The sequence below is a fragment of the Pogona vitticeps genome, chromosome 4 (genome assembly GCF_051106095.1).
Source record: "Pogona vitticeps strain Pit_001003342236 chromosome 4, PviZW2.1, whole genome shotgun sequence".
NCBI classification, from domain to species: domain Eukaryota; kingdom Metazoa; phylum Chordata; class Lepidosauria; order Squamata; family Agamidae; genus Pogona; species Pogona vitticeps.
Window position 1 is genome coordinate 15230001 of NC_135786.1, and position 13786 is coordinate 15243786.

The 13786-nt window shown below is 39.9% G+C and overlaps 1 protein-coding gene across 4 annotated transcripts in view; it reads right to left on the reverse strand.

The window, feature by feature from the left end:
- Window positions 1–8993, reverse strand: part of CIMIP1 (ciliary microtubule inner protein 1) — a 30332-nt gene extending 21339 nt beyond the window's left edge. Inside the window, exons 1-2 of one of the 4 annotated variants that reach the window (XM_078392152.1) lie at window positions 8661–8954; window positions 307–388 (exon numbers count right to left, since the gene is read on the reverse strand). In XM_078392152.1, coding sequence (XP_078248278.1) covers window positions 307–388; window positions 8661–8665 — 87 coding nt within the window. In that variant the 5' untranslated portion in view covers window positions 8666–8954. Of the gene's footprint in view, window positions 1–306; window positions 389–6773; window positions 6972–8660 lie in introns of those variants that run through there. The other 3 variants (XM_072996815.2, XM_020797496.3, XM_020797495.3) reach the window with 3 other exon arrangements.
- Between the last annotated feature and the right edge of the window lie 4793 nt (window positions 8994–13786).

Below are 13786 nucleotides of genomic sequence, written 5' to 3' on the forward strand. Positions count from 1 at the left end.
TTAACTCTCTCTCTCTTCTTTTCCCCTTTCCTTATTGTTCTATTATTGTATGCATTTTAATTGATTGTAATACTGTATGTTTTATGACAAATACTTTTATTGGAAGCCACCCAGAGTGGTCGACCAGACCAGATGGGCGGGATACAAATCAAATCAAATAAATAAAAATAAATAAATAAGATAGGACAGAGCATATTTCTTGTAAAGTACACTTGACTTTTCATTAATAGAGACCATGAGGGAACATTCAGAGGAAAAATAAAGCTTCTCTGCATATAACGAATGTTACACAGGAATGATTTTTACCTCTTCAACAGGTGTTAAGAGAAAACCCCAGCGTTTGGGCCACCTCCTTGCTGCTTCGTTTTCTGTTTCAATATGATTTTTCCTGATGCAAAAGGGAAAATGAAATGCTTTAGACCCCTGTTAAAGAGATCCACGAATCAGCCACTTTTTAATCAATTGGGGCCTGCAATGCTTCTGCACACATTCAAGCTTTTAGGTAACAATCCAACAGATGTTTTATTACAGTCTGTATTTTTTTTTTTGCATCCCGTTTTCCCCAGCATCCCCCTTTTCACCCTATCATGTGCGTTAATGTACTGCAGCTTCAGGTAACACTTCAGGCATGTGATGAACCTAATTCTATTCCATAGCAGCTTATAATAAATTTAGAACCTTTATTGCAGAAATAATCCCTTCGGAAGAGGTGCAACACATTAACATGGTGGCCTTTCTCAAAATCAAGCAGCTGTAGCAGGACTGGGTGATCCCAATGGGACCAAGGACCATTTTTCAGGTTTGAAGGCAGTGGGCTTTCGTTTATCAAAAAACAAAAAACAAAAAACACAGGCTTTAAAAGGGAGGTTAACCGGGCTGGGGGGGGGGGAAGCTTTCTTGCACCCTCTATTGTTGTTACATGCCATCAAATCACCTCCGATTTATGACCGTTCTATGAATGACTGAACTCAAAAATGTCCTGTCCTCAACAGCCCTGCTCAGCTCTTGAAAACCCACCCTTCTAGGGGCCAAATAAAATAAAATAATGTTTTTCTTTAACCCCCCTCCCACATTGGTACAGGGATCCTGAGCCGCCCCAGGGATGGTAGGGTTTTTTTTAAAATGGCTGGGGGTGGGGGAGGAGGATGCATGCAGATCAATGGCTGTATTTTGCCCACTCTTGAACTTTCTGAAAAGAGAGACATTAAAACCTACACGTATGTACGTATGTCCATTTCTATACCACCCCATTAGTGCTGCAAGTTCCTGAGCGGTTCAAAATATGCTATAAAAACATAACACTAAATGCATAACAAACATAAATACAAAAATTTACAATAATTTATTTAATGATAATTATGTGGAAGTAACTAGATAATTTGGCCTATCTTACCTAGTGCATAAATAATCTAATTTGTGTTAATTTATGTAGAGGAAAACTGTACTATGTAGGAATAAAATAAACTCTTGAACACTGGCATTAAAGAAAAGACCATAGCTTGGTAGTGGGAACCACAATGCAAATAGCAAACAGCTTTTTGTAGACTATATCCCAGGTTCAATTCCAGGTAAAAAAAAGATGAGACTGGTAACCTGTGAACAGTGGCAGGGGCACCTCATTCCTATTGTAGAGCACAAGGCAGAAGAATTTAAAAAAATACGAAGGTATTTAGCCCTCCCCTGGTACATACAGTCTAGCCATTTTTTGTATTAAAATGATTACTCCAGATGCATCTTAAGAAGAGAGAAGTGAGGTTTACTCACAGTTATCAGCTGTAGTCACAATCATTCCCCAGGACACAGAGCTGAGACAGGAAGCTACCCCTATGACTTCTGTAGTGAACACAGAGGGACTTCTAAAAAAAAACTCTCAAGGAAAAACTTGTCTGTGTTCTACGTATACAGAAAATATTATCCCTTTCAAGCTTCTTTGTGCTGGAAGCCATCCAATGGTGTTTCTGGAGTGGAAGGATCACCTGACAGGGTCTTGTTGTTGCCCAGGAGATGACTAAGGACACAAACTAATTTTCCAGCATGGAGAAAAACTCTGTGCTGGCTTATTGAAAGGTGATCGGGGAAGAAAGGGACGAACAACAACAAAGGAACCAAAAAACAAAACCAAACCACAAAAACAAGTACTGTAGAAGGGAGGATAACGCTGCCAATCAAATTATTGGCAAGTAGCCAAAACAAGAAGGCCTCCCTCCCTCTGGCTGACACGCGGTGTTAAGTCCTGTTAAGACATCAGTTTTCCCAACACTTCCAACATGCGGGGTTTCTGCCCTGATCACAAGATGCCCATGGGACCAGGGAGCTGGTTATGGGAAATGACATCTGCTGGAGTTTTGTTTCTGGCCCCCTTGGAGCTGTTTGAAGCAAAAGAACGGGACATTAATTCTATCTAGGACAGAACCCAGGGTGGGGAAATGCAGAGGAAGTGCAGACCGGGCTGGGCATTGGGCAATGACAATAACAGCTGCTTTAATTCTTAGCGATTGTGATCACTGGAAACCAGGAGTAGATCTAGCTGTCCATCTGTCCATAATGAATTGTGTCTGTCCATTTCTCCCCTAAGAAGATCAAATTACATTCGGCCTCTCTCCAGCGATACCCTGAAATCTACCCTTTTATATCCTCACCCATCCTTCTATTCAGTCCCATGGAGAGAAGTAAAGCCATACCTGCCTGACATGGTGACATTCAGTGGCCAGATCACTGCAATGCATTTTTACGGGCTGGAGCACATTGCATGTTGGGCCTTTGTCATAAATGAATAAATCTGTATCTGTTACCTATACAGTATCTATATCTGTATCAGATGGGGAGTGTGCATGCTTGTTCCCATCCATCAGAATCATGCATTTTGTTAGCTAAAGGATTAATGGATTCATTTTCTCCTCTAAGTAAGTTCTTCTCAAGGACTAAAAACAACCCCCCCCAAACCCTGAAGCAATTCACTACTTATTTACTCTAAAGTAATTATATTAAGCCAATGTTTCGGAATAAGTGCTTTGTAAATTGTAACCTTGTCTTCTTAAGCTGTTAACAGCCCGACCCACAATCCAGTTAAGATGAAGTACCTGGAGTGGAACCAGCGCCTTTAATGGGCTTTGATTTCACTGAGCTGTGGTCTATGCCACAGGAGTAGCTTAGGCTGCAGTTTTAAATGTATTGTCAAGAAGCAATTCAGATTATCAATGAAATGTAACACCTTGCTTCCCAGTTTCTTGGACCACCTTAGGAATTTTTTTTCCCTTGTGCCTTTCACACTTGACAGAGCTTAAATGATATTGAACAAATGGGAGACCATTACTTAATGGCTATTCTTCATCACCAAAGCCAGGGATGGGTAATTTTGCCCTTCCAGATGTTATGGGACTGCAAATCCCATCAGCCTCTCTACATGAAGGACTAGTTCCATGTGATAAAATGTCACATTTATGCCTGAGCTTAAAGAAATTCCTTCTGATTCTAATGTCTTTGTAATGAATGTGTGTGTGTGTGTGTGTGTGTGTGTGTGTACCATATTTTTCCATGTATAAGACTATACTTTTGTCTAAAATCTTTAGACTAAAAATTGAGGGTCGTCTTATACATGGAAGTAAGCTGAGGTGAGAACAAAAACAAGTGGAGGGGAAAGCAGGGATCAAAGCGATCCTGCAGCGCTTTGATCCCTTTCCCCCTACACTTCCTAAGCCCCACTTAGATTTCTTAATTTTGGATTAGAAAAGTGGGGGAGCATCTTGTCTTATACATGGGAAAATACGGTATATTTCTGTGTGGGTGCATGTGGTGCAGGCTTTCTTGTGCACCAGGTATACATGCACTCTACAGACATTTGAACTGTACAAGAGAAAAGGAACGGCTATTCCTGTTACCTGTGACATTTACATAAAGCACCTGGGATGGATGCTTCTGTTCAATCAACACCCACATTAAAAAGTTAAGGAAAGATTGCTTGTGGTGGTGAGTGAAGGGATTGGGATTGTATTCCTTGTACGAGTGTACACATGCATAAATGCACAAGCAATGAATACCCTAGAATCGCAGACATTCCTAGCTTCTGAGCATATTCTGAATACAACTTCACAAAATAGCACCGGTGAACACCTCTTGAAGCACAAAGCATCGGTGTGCCATCAAGACTGGTAGCATGACAAGCGATAGTCAACGAGTGCTCGTGTTACCTATGGAAAGAGTGTTCCTCTTTTCATAGCAATTGCAATAAGAAATTCTAGATATGTTAACTGGCTTGTAGACTCACAAATGAACAAAAGACCCCATGAATAAGATAGAAAGGGTTGCAGGGAAATATAGAAGAGTTGCAAAAGGAATGAGTCAACATCCCAGTTCCTCGGTAAAATGGCGTGAATGAAGCAGGGCAATACTATGATGAAACCTTTGCTTGGAGGTATTCTAGATGGAGGCTAAGAAGGGGGAAATTATTATTCTTTTTTTCCGGATGAAAATATTGTATAGTACATTACACGACACTCCTCCTGTTATTCGTATATCCTTAGAGAAGTGCAGCTTGGGAAAAAGAAAAATGGCTTGTTTATAACAAATGGGTGGCAACCAGTGGATCGCTTGAGAAGGGAGGGAAGGACAAGTACTGCACCCCTCCATGACCCAGTTTCAGACTCCATCTGCCACAAACCTTTTGATTCAATAGAGAAAATGGAGACAATGTACGGCTTTTTGGCCTGTGTAGGAAGCTTTGTGTTACGGTTACAATGAGGTGCAAAAATTCAAGTGCAACACGTACTGTTAAAAGCATGCTGCTGTTCTGCAGTTTTATGTTGACTAAATCCAGGGTGATCTTCCACACCTGACTGAAAATTTCCTCTTCCCATCACAAATTAAACCTGATAATTGCTGGAGGTTTGTTAGGGCAAACACGGAATGCTTGGGAAGGCATATGTGCTCAAGTGGTTGAAAAAAAGTAATGTCCTGTCCTTTCTAATCTCTGTCTCTTCCCCAGCCCTCTTCTGGCTGCACCCTTGTGATGCACTCTTATTCTCCTTGTCAAAGAAAAAGGGGGTAAAAGGATGATCAAGCAGAAACACTCGAAAGTGGGAGAGCCTTTCCCTTCTCCACAAAGTGTGGATAAATTCACAACTGTCCAAAAGGTGGCAGAGAGAAAAAAAATGACGTGTGGGAAAAACACAAAAGACTGGCAACGAAAGTTGTCTCATTAGGAAAATTTTGGCATTGCTAGGAGGAAAGAATTCCGTTTGATTCTGGCATAAGAACAGAAGAAGCCTCATAATAACTACTGTTCCATTCTTGGATTTGGGAAAAATAAGTTTCTTTTAACAAAAACACACAAAATCACCAAGGGTGGCTAGAGAATCTTGAATGTTGTAGTCACAATAACAATAACAGTAACAATAGCAACTTTTTTGAGCTCTGCTGCAAACGGACTGGAACCACCCTTCCAAACTGTTAGACAAAAAGTTTTCCCAGTATTTTCCTAGAGAACGGGAACTGAACTCAAGACTTTCTGCATACAAATCACATACATTTCCACCACTCATGGCTCTCTCTCCCCATAGAGGTTTTGTGAGCCATTCCAAATTAGGAATAACGGTAAGGGCATCAAAGAGTAAAATATCAATCTGAGGTTCCAAGCCTATGTATAATTATTCTGGAGTAAGACCTTCCGAAACCTGGATAGGATTTATTAGGCAGCACCTCTTCTCTCTGTGGTATTTTTGTTGCTGTTCCTTTTTTACTGGAGACTTGATGGTTCCATGGCCACTTTGGACACAGTGGGTCTAAATAGCAATGTCTTATTAAGATTTTATACTCACATTAATGCAACAGGTGTAAAATCTCATTCATCAATTACATCAAATTAAGAAATCATTTCTTGATCTTTATTCATTTGCTTTAGTACTTCTACATCAGTCACACTTCTGATAAAGGAAGTTAGCAACGTTCTATAACAAACTCACATCTTAAATGATTCTGCCTTTTTGTAAAAAAAGTAGCCAGCTATAAAATCCACAATCACATAGAACTGAAAATATACAACACCATATATTGCTCATTCTCAAAGCCAGTTTTAAGTTAATGTCATGTATTATATTCCTCATATTTTAACCCCCCGTCATCTCTTTTTCTAACTTTTCATCCCATGCCAATGCTTCCACTGTTCACTCAATCAAACTCCAAGGGATTTCTCTTTGTCAAAAAAGCCCACACTTTCATTTTGCATTTTTAACTGCTTTTTTTTGTGAGCCGCTTGCTCTCACTGGTATCAAAACAATATGCAGCACCCTGACAGCAATGCATTGCAGCTGGTGGGAATTACGTCTGAGGAATCAAAAGTACATGAAATAAAGAGGTGGGATATTTTGAGGAGGTGGAAGTAAATGCATTCATTGGTTGCTGTGGGTTTCACGGGCCCTTTGACCCCGTGTTCTGAAGGTTGTTCTTCCTAACGTTTCGCCAGTCTCTGTGGCCGGCATCTTCAGAGGACAGCACTCTGTGCTCTGGTGCAGTTTGTTTAGAAGGTTAGAAAGGACAGGAAACGTCAGGAAGAACAACCTAGAGAACACGGCCAAAGAGCCCGAAAAACCCACAACAACCATTAGATCCCGGCCGTGAAAGCCTTCGCAAATACATTAAATGCATTCTTATTTGGACACTGTTGAGGGAGGGATTTAGGAAAAGGACAAGTGGGTCAACTGAGCCAGGATCTTAAAGCATCTTTAACATCCGACATTTGACTGGGCAATAGAGAGTGCTAAATTAAGCAGGAGATTTACCAAATCTGAGCTTCAGCCACGAAGTTGAGGATGTTCTTCTGCGACATCCCAGACACTTGGCCAGCCTGACGCCCCCTGGCTGGTGGGTAGAAGCTGAGCACTACCTGAAACTAGACTCCTGCCAGTAACTGCCCTAACACTGAACTGGAGTTCCCTACTTCTTGCTGTGGTTTCATGTTGCTAGGAGACAGCTGTGGAATGGAGTAGGAGGGAGGGAGGAGGCCAGGTTCATTGCTTAGGCCCGCCCAGGGCATGGATGGTTGGACTGTGTATGTGTTTCCGTAGGTTTTGTGTGTCTAGCCCTCCCTGACCATCTTTCCTCAAACACAATAGTCCTATGGGATCTTAAGAATTTACTTATGTACCTTATGGCACAAGCCTTCATGCATTATGCCAAACTAAATATGTTAAGTCTTTGAGATTTTACGTTTGTTTTTGGTTCTCTTAACCCTCTGGAAGCCACAAAGAGTACACTTTAAATATCAATGGGTTTATTGTTCATTGATGCAGAGTCTTGTGGCACCTTGAAGACTAGCTGGCTTCATTTGGCTAGACTTTTCTGGATGGTAGCCTGCTTCTTCTGATGCATCTGAAGGCGTCTATGATTGTTCATAGAATCATATAATAATTGAGTTGGAAGGGGTCTATAAGGCTGTCAAGTGCAACCCCTTGTTCAATGCAATAATCCAAATCAAAGCAGATCTGACAGATGGCTGTCCAATTTCCTCTTGAATGCCTCCAAACCTAAAGACGTTTTCCTGATATTCAGCGTAAATCTGGCTACCTCTAGCTTGAGTCCATTATTATGTGTCTTGAACTCGGGATTATCAAAAACAGATCCTGTCCCTCCTCTCTCTGACTATCTACATACTGTGAAATCACTTTCTGATTTAATGGACACTCTTCATGTTTTTCTTTTCTATTTCTTTTACTGATTTAAATTAAAAATAATAATAATAAAAAAAGAATTAGTAACCTCCAAAAGGTCTTGTCACATTAAGAGCCCTATTCAGATCTTGAAAACTCTTGAAAACTGCTGGAACCAGTTCTCAGCTCAGTTGTCTAATCCCAAATCTCTCAATCTTTTATTGAGCCAGTCCATGTTATCTTAGTCCTTCCTCTTTTCTTACTGCTTTCAACTTTTCCTGGCATTATTGGCTTTTCCAGTGAATCTCATTTTCTCTGGACAGAAGAAATGAGTGACAACCCACATAAAAAGTTACAGCAAGTAAAACTGATTGTTGGTTAACCTTTAAGTTCCCAGAAGACTTTCTGCTGTTTTTGTGGCAACAGACTGCAGACTTAACGCAGCTCTTTCTCTGAAAATTTGTTCTTTGACATGCTTTTTTTTTTCTTTCTTTCCTCCAACAAAACTAGACTGTTTGGGATTTTTGTGTCTAGAAATCATCCCTCTTCTGCCACTACTAAAAAGCAAGGCTGTTAAACATTGCCAGTACAGAACCCACAATGCTTGGAAATGTTACTTTTGGAGGATAAGTCTCAGGACTCCCATCGCCAGCATGAACGGTGGCTGGGATACATTGGGGGATCATAAAAGCTGTAGTCAAAAAAGAAACTTTCCCAAACTATGTTGGAACCAGATATCAGTTCCAATTGTCCATTATAATCCCAACATTTATCCCCCTTCCTACTATGATGTAAAGAGGACATGCTTGTCTAAAGTTCACCACCAAATGATGACTTCTTGAACAACCCCAAACTCCATATATGCACATTTGAAGGTACACTATTTCCTGTCTTGCCACAATTTCCAAGTAAAGAGATTCTATTGTTTTAGGACATACTGGAAAAACACATTTGATTCCTAGGACAACTTGTGTCAACTGGTCATAAATTAACCTTGCAGATGGTAAATGTTTTTCTTACCGCATGACGTTTCCATGCCAATGTGTGTCTCACTAAAGATGTGATGCAGCCTTTCTTCTTCATATACTCCAAAGATTTAGCTCCTCAAGATGGAGATGTGGGCAAAATATTAAGTCCTTTAACTCATGCCATCTATTTTTTGAAAATGTCATCAAAATCTTCCCCAAAGCAAGTATAAAACCAGAACAGTTGTTTTCATGCAATCATAGAACTGAAGGGAATCTTATCTGGTTTCCCTACTCAGTTCAGAAAATCCAGAGCTCTAGCATCACCAGCAGAGAGCTGCCAGACTCTGCCCGAAGAAACCTAGTAAGCTCACCTCATCTCTTGCAGTCAAGAATTTCCTTCTAATGTTCAGCCAAAATCTACTCTCCTGTAATGTGAACTTGTTTGATCTAGTTTGGCTCTGGATAGCTGGGTGGCACTCCTTCAAATGTTTGACTATCCTAGATAACTAGAGCATCTGAAATGCATGAAACACATCTGTGAAGAACTTCAGTTCATCTCCACCATCCAGTTCTTTTTCTTATAATCTTGCATTTATTGACTTGAGTTTTTAAAATGTCTGGAAGCTGCATTGAGAGCCTCTCTTTTTTGGTTAAAAAACTGAACATAAAATATTTAGTGTCTAGAATCCTGTTACTTGCACCCGCCAGGGTCGGTCCATCCACATAAATCTCACTGGTGAATTCTTGTTTGTTAAGAAGTTGACATCGCCGTTTGGTGTCAAACAGCAGGCAGAGTACTTGCAGCATGGCAGCAAATGTCTCCGTTGACTTCCGAACTAACAACAATTTGATGGACAGAGTTCCTCCTCCAGTCCTCTGAAGATGCCGGCCACAGAGACTGGTGAAACGTCAGGAAGAACAACCTTCAGAACACGGCCAAAGAGCCCAAAAAAATCCACAACAACCACTAACAACAATTTGCCTTTGAGTTTTATGCCAGTTGACTTTCACCTCTGTACTTCTTCAGTTGCATTCTGACCGGTATGTGTGTGTGCATCAGGAAAGAAGTACGGTAAATAAATATTGCTTCAGCCTGTTGTAATACCTTCAGTGTACCACGTCTGAGGGGAAAAAAAGTGTGGTATGCTAGAGGCTTGCCCACCTACCTTCATTTGTAGGGTACAGAGTATATATACAAGACTGCTTAGTTCAGAATAGTTACTCTTTATCCAGGGATGGAATGAGGTGTAAGATTGCTATAGATGGCTGCAAGATTCTGGCAAGTTTAATTTGTTATGTTTATGCACAGGATTATCTAGGATGCATTTGTGATGTTTCTGGATATGGAAAATGGAAGAGAGCTATTATTAGAATGAACTTTTATGCTTCAAGTAAATTCACAATCACATTACAGAATTCAGAATTTCTTCAAAAAGTACTTTAGTATCATGTGTGAAAATGCCCTTATGTTTGAGAATTTCTTCCTTCCTTCCTTTTTAAATAGTGTTTAGATTTCACAGTCTTTCTGTTGCTTCATATTTGATATCTGTAAGAGTGATAACTAAACTCTCTCTAGAAGCAAGAACGACTACACTTAGGCTACTGTACCTTGGGCATATCATGAGAAAACAAATTTTGGAAAAAGCAGTCATGCTGGGAAAAGCTGAGAACATCAGGAGAAGAGGAAGACTGAACAGTGACTTAATAACGGATGCCATGGCCTTTAGTTTGCAAGACCTCACCTCGGCTGTTAATGACAGGATCTTTGGGATCATATATATACTAATTTATAGAGTCACAACTAACTTGATGGCACATAGCAATATCTGTAAGGGTGAGATCAAGTATATAGATGGTTGGGTTTGGTGACGTGGGGGAGCCTGGCTTTAAATCCTTTGCTTAATGATGATGGTCAGTGAATAGCCATACACCCTTTCTTAGTCCATTTTGCAATAAGAGGAACATTGTACCGGTAATTGTCCTCAGTGAAGCACAATATTCAAATGTAATAAAAAACAATATCTAACAAAATGGGTGTGGGGACATTGGAATGAGCTGTATGCTATTGTCTTGTTCTGGATGATTTAGGAGAGAAAGGCTGAACATACTTCCTGGCTATATTTGAGAGTCTGAGAAAATATTTACAGCTTGCAAAAGGTTCACTGTGTTCTGGTATATTAATATTTTTGGCCTTCTGTCAATTTTCCGGTACATTTCTTCTTCTTGCACCGGTTTTATAAAACATTTCAACAACAAACAAAGCCAACTGTCTCTTTCACTTAATTTGTCCCTGTCTTCCCCCTTCCTCTTAAAAGCAGTTTTGTACTGTGAATAATTTCCCATCATGGAACAATCTTGATATTCAATACATTAAAAAAATTGAGGCTTTAAGTGTAACATACCGGTGGGCAGGTTACATATGAATAATATTATTTATTTCCTCAACTGCATCCTACCGTGTTTCCCTGAAAATAAGACAGGGTCTTATATTAATTTTTGCTCCAAAAATGCATTAGGACTTATTTTCAGGGGATGTTTTATTTTACAATCATGTCATCTGGCTGCTGCACAATGGTGGATGGCGGGGCTTCACTTAACTGGGGCTTTTTTGGGGGTAGAGCTTATATTACAAGCATCCTGAAAAATCATACTAGGGCTTACTTTCATGTTAGATCTTATTTTGGGGGAAACAGGGTAGGTTCATCCCGTGAATATCTTTAAATTATATAGTAAACAGCTATAGTTCCCCCACTACAAAATCTTTACTTTCTATAAACTAGAGGTGAATTCTTAAGATGCTTGTAACTTCTATCTACAGTATATGGCCTTGCAGTCTCCAGTGAAAACAAGCTTGGACTTCATTACACATTTGATGTTGCAACAACATTTTCCCCTGTATAGTGTGATCCCTGGAGCAGGTTTACTCTATCATGAACCTTCGCCTACGTAAGACTGGACTAGTTTTTTTTTTATCTTGAATGTTCCAAATAAGTCTCTATACAGATGCAAGACCATTTGTGTAAGTGCAAAAGAGTGGGAAGAAGATCTAATTATTGATGTGAAATTGGGTGTGTGCATTCAAATGCAGTTCTGTGTTTCAAGTGCAAATTGCAGCTTGGCCAGCACTCACCCACCTATTATCTAAATCAGAAAAAAAAATGCAACATAACAAGATGTGAAAAGCAGCATGCCATTATCCAGTGAAAGGGCATCTACGATTTACATGTAGAATTTCCTTGTTGTAGTCTCTAGTAATAAATACTGTGGCCAGTATCCTGTTGGTGCTGGTTTGAGATCTGCATAATTTCCCACGGCTAATAGTAATGAATTGATTCATCTCAGTTGTGCAATTGGGCATGACCAGGCACAGGACCAATATCCATTCCAACACCTTATTGACTAGCTGCAACAGGATACATAAATACTAGTTAACTACTAGCTAGAGAATGGCATCCTTCAGTCTCGAGAGACTATGGTAACATGCTCTGTATGGAGGACTTGGAGAGTGTGCTCTCCAGAGCATGAAGCCTGGGTAAAATAATATGGAGTATAGGCTGTTAGCCAAGCAGCAAATGCCCCCTCTCCACATCACTGAAATAGTCCAATGGAAAGGGAAGAGCCAATACAACTGGTTCCAGCGACGTCGCAGGAGTTGCCAGAATGACTCCAGCTCCGGATTTTGCCTCGAGGTTAACTCCTGAAGCCTTTTCCATGAATGGATATAGCCACAAGGCAGTGGAGGTTTGAAGTCAGAGTTTTCTTTCTCCTAGATGGGCTGCCTTCCAAGGCTGATGAGCCCCACCTACCCGGACTTCTAGCTAGATAATTATAGATAAGATACTTGAAAAAAAACCTACAACCTTGGAAAGCTGCTGCTACTCACAGTAGACAGTCATGAGACAGAGGGACAAATCAGTGCTCATACGCTATATTTCAAACAGAACTTGCAAAGACTGTCAAATTCCGTGATAGTGTTGTGCCTGGCACAATCTATCTATCTATCTATCTATCTATCTATCTATCTATCTATCTATCTATCTATCTATCTATCTATCTATCTATCTATCTATCTATCTATCTATCTATCTATCTATCTATCTATCTATCTATCTATCTATCTATCTGTCTGTCTGTCTGTCTGTCTGTCTGTCTGTCTGTCTGTCTGTCTGTCTGTTTGTTTATTTGTTTATTTATTTATTTATTTATTTATTTATTTATTTATACCCCGCCTATCTGATCAAATGACCACGCTAGACAACTCAAGTTAGGCAATGGAAAATTTTAATTAAAAGTTTCCAATCTCTCCATTTAGCTTCCAAGGCTCCCTCAGGCTCCCTTTGGCCCTGGGGAAACCTTTGGGAGCCTCAGGAATGGGGGTGGGAAGAGCCTTTAAAAGTCAAAAATTGCCACCATAGCACCACCACTGGGACTGGGGCTATGTCACCAATCCAATGTCAATTTGTGACTTTCAAAGCCTTCCCCTCCCCATTTCAAGGCTCCCGAACACTTTCCCAGGGCAAAGGGGAGTCCAAGGGAGCCCTGAAACCTAAAATGGGGGGGGGGAATAGGTTGCTTTTAATTAATGTAAGTTAAATTCTTCTGGCACCCCATCTGAGTTGCACCAAGTGCAAAGTTAGAAGATTTCTGCCCATTCATGCATATGTGTATACAGTACATACTGTCTAATTATGGGAAACCACAGACCAGTCAAGTCTAAAAAAGTCTCCAGCTACTGCTATGGGCTGGACCTGCCAACTGTAGTACTGTAATTAACTGCTGGATAGGCTCATTCCTACAGGAATGGTTTCCAATAGGCAAAGGTGTCAAGACAAGGATGGATTTTAACCCCTATTTTGTTCAGTCTGTACACAGAACACATAATACAGAAAGCCAGACTAAACTGAAATGAAGGAATGTAAATTGGTGGAAGAATCATCATCATCATCATCATCATCATCATCATCATCATCATCATCATCATCATCATCATCATCATTATTATTATTATTATTATTATTATTATTATTATTATTATTATTATTATTATTATTATTATTATACCGCATTTCTCACAAGGGACCCAAAGCGGCTCACAACTTCAAAATTCACACAATTTAAAAATACAAGTTAAATATTAAAAGATAAACAATATATGATTTAAAATACAATTAAAATATG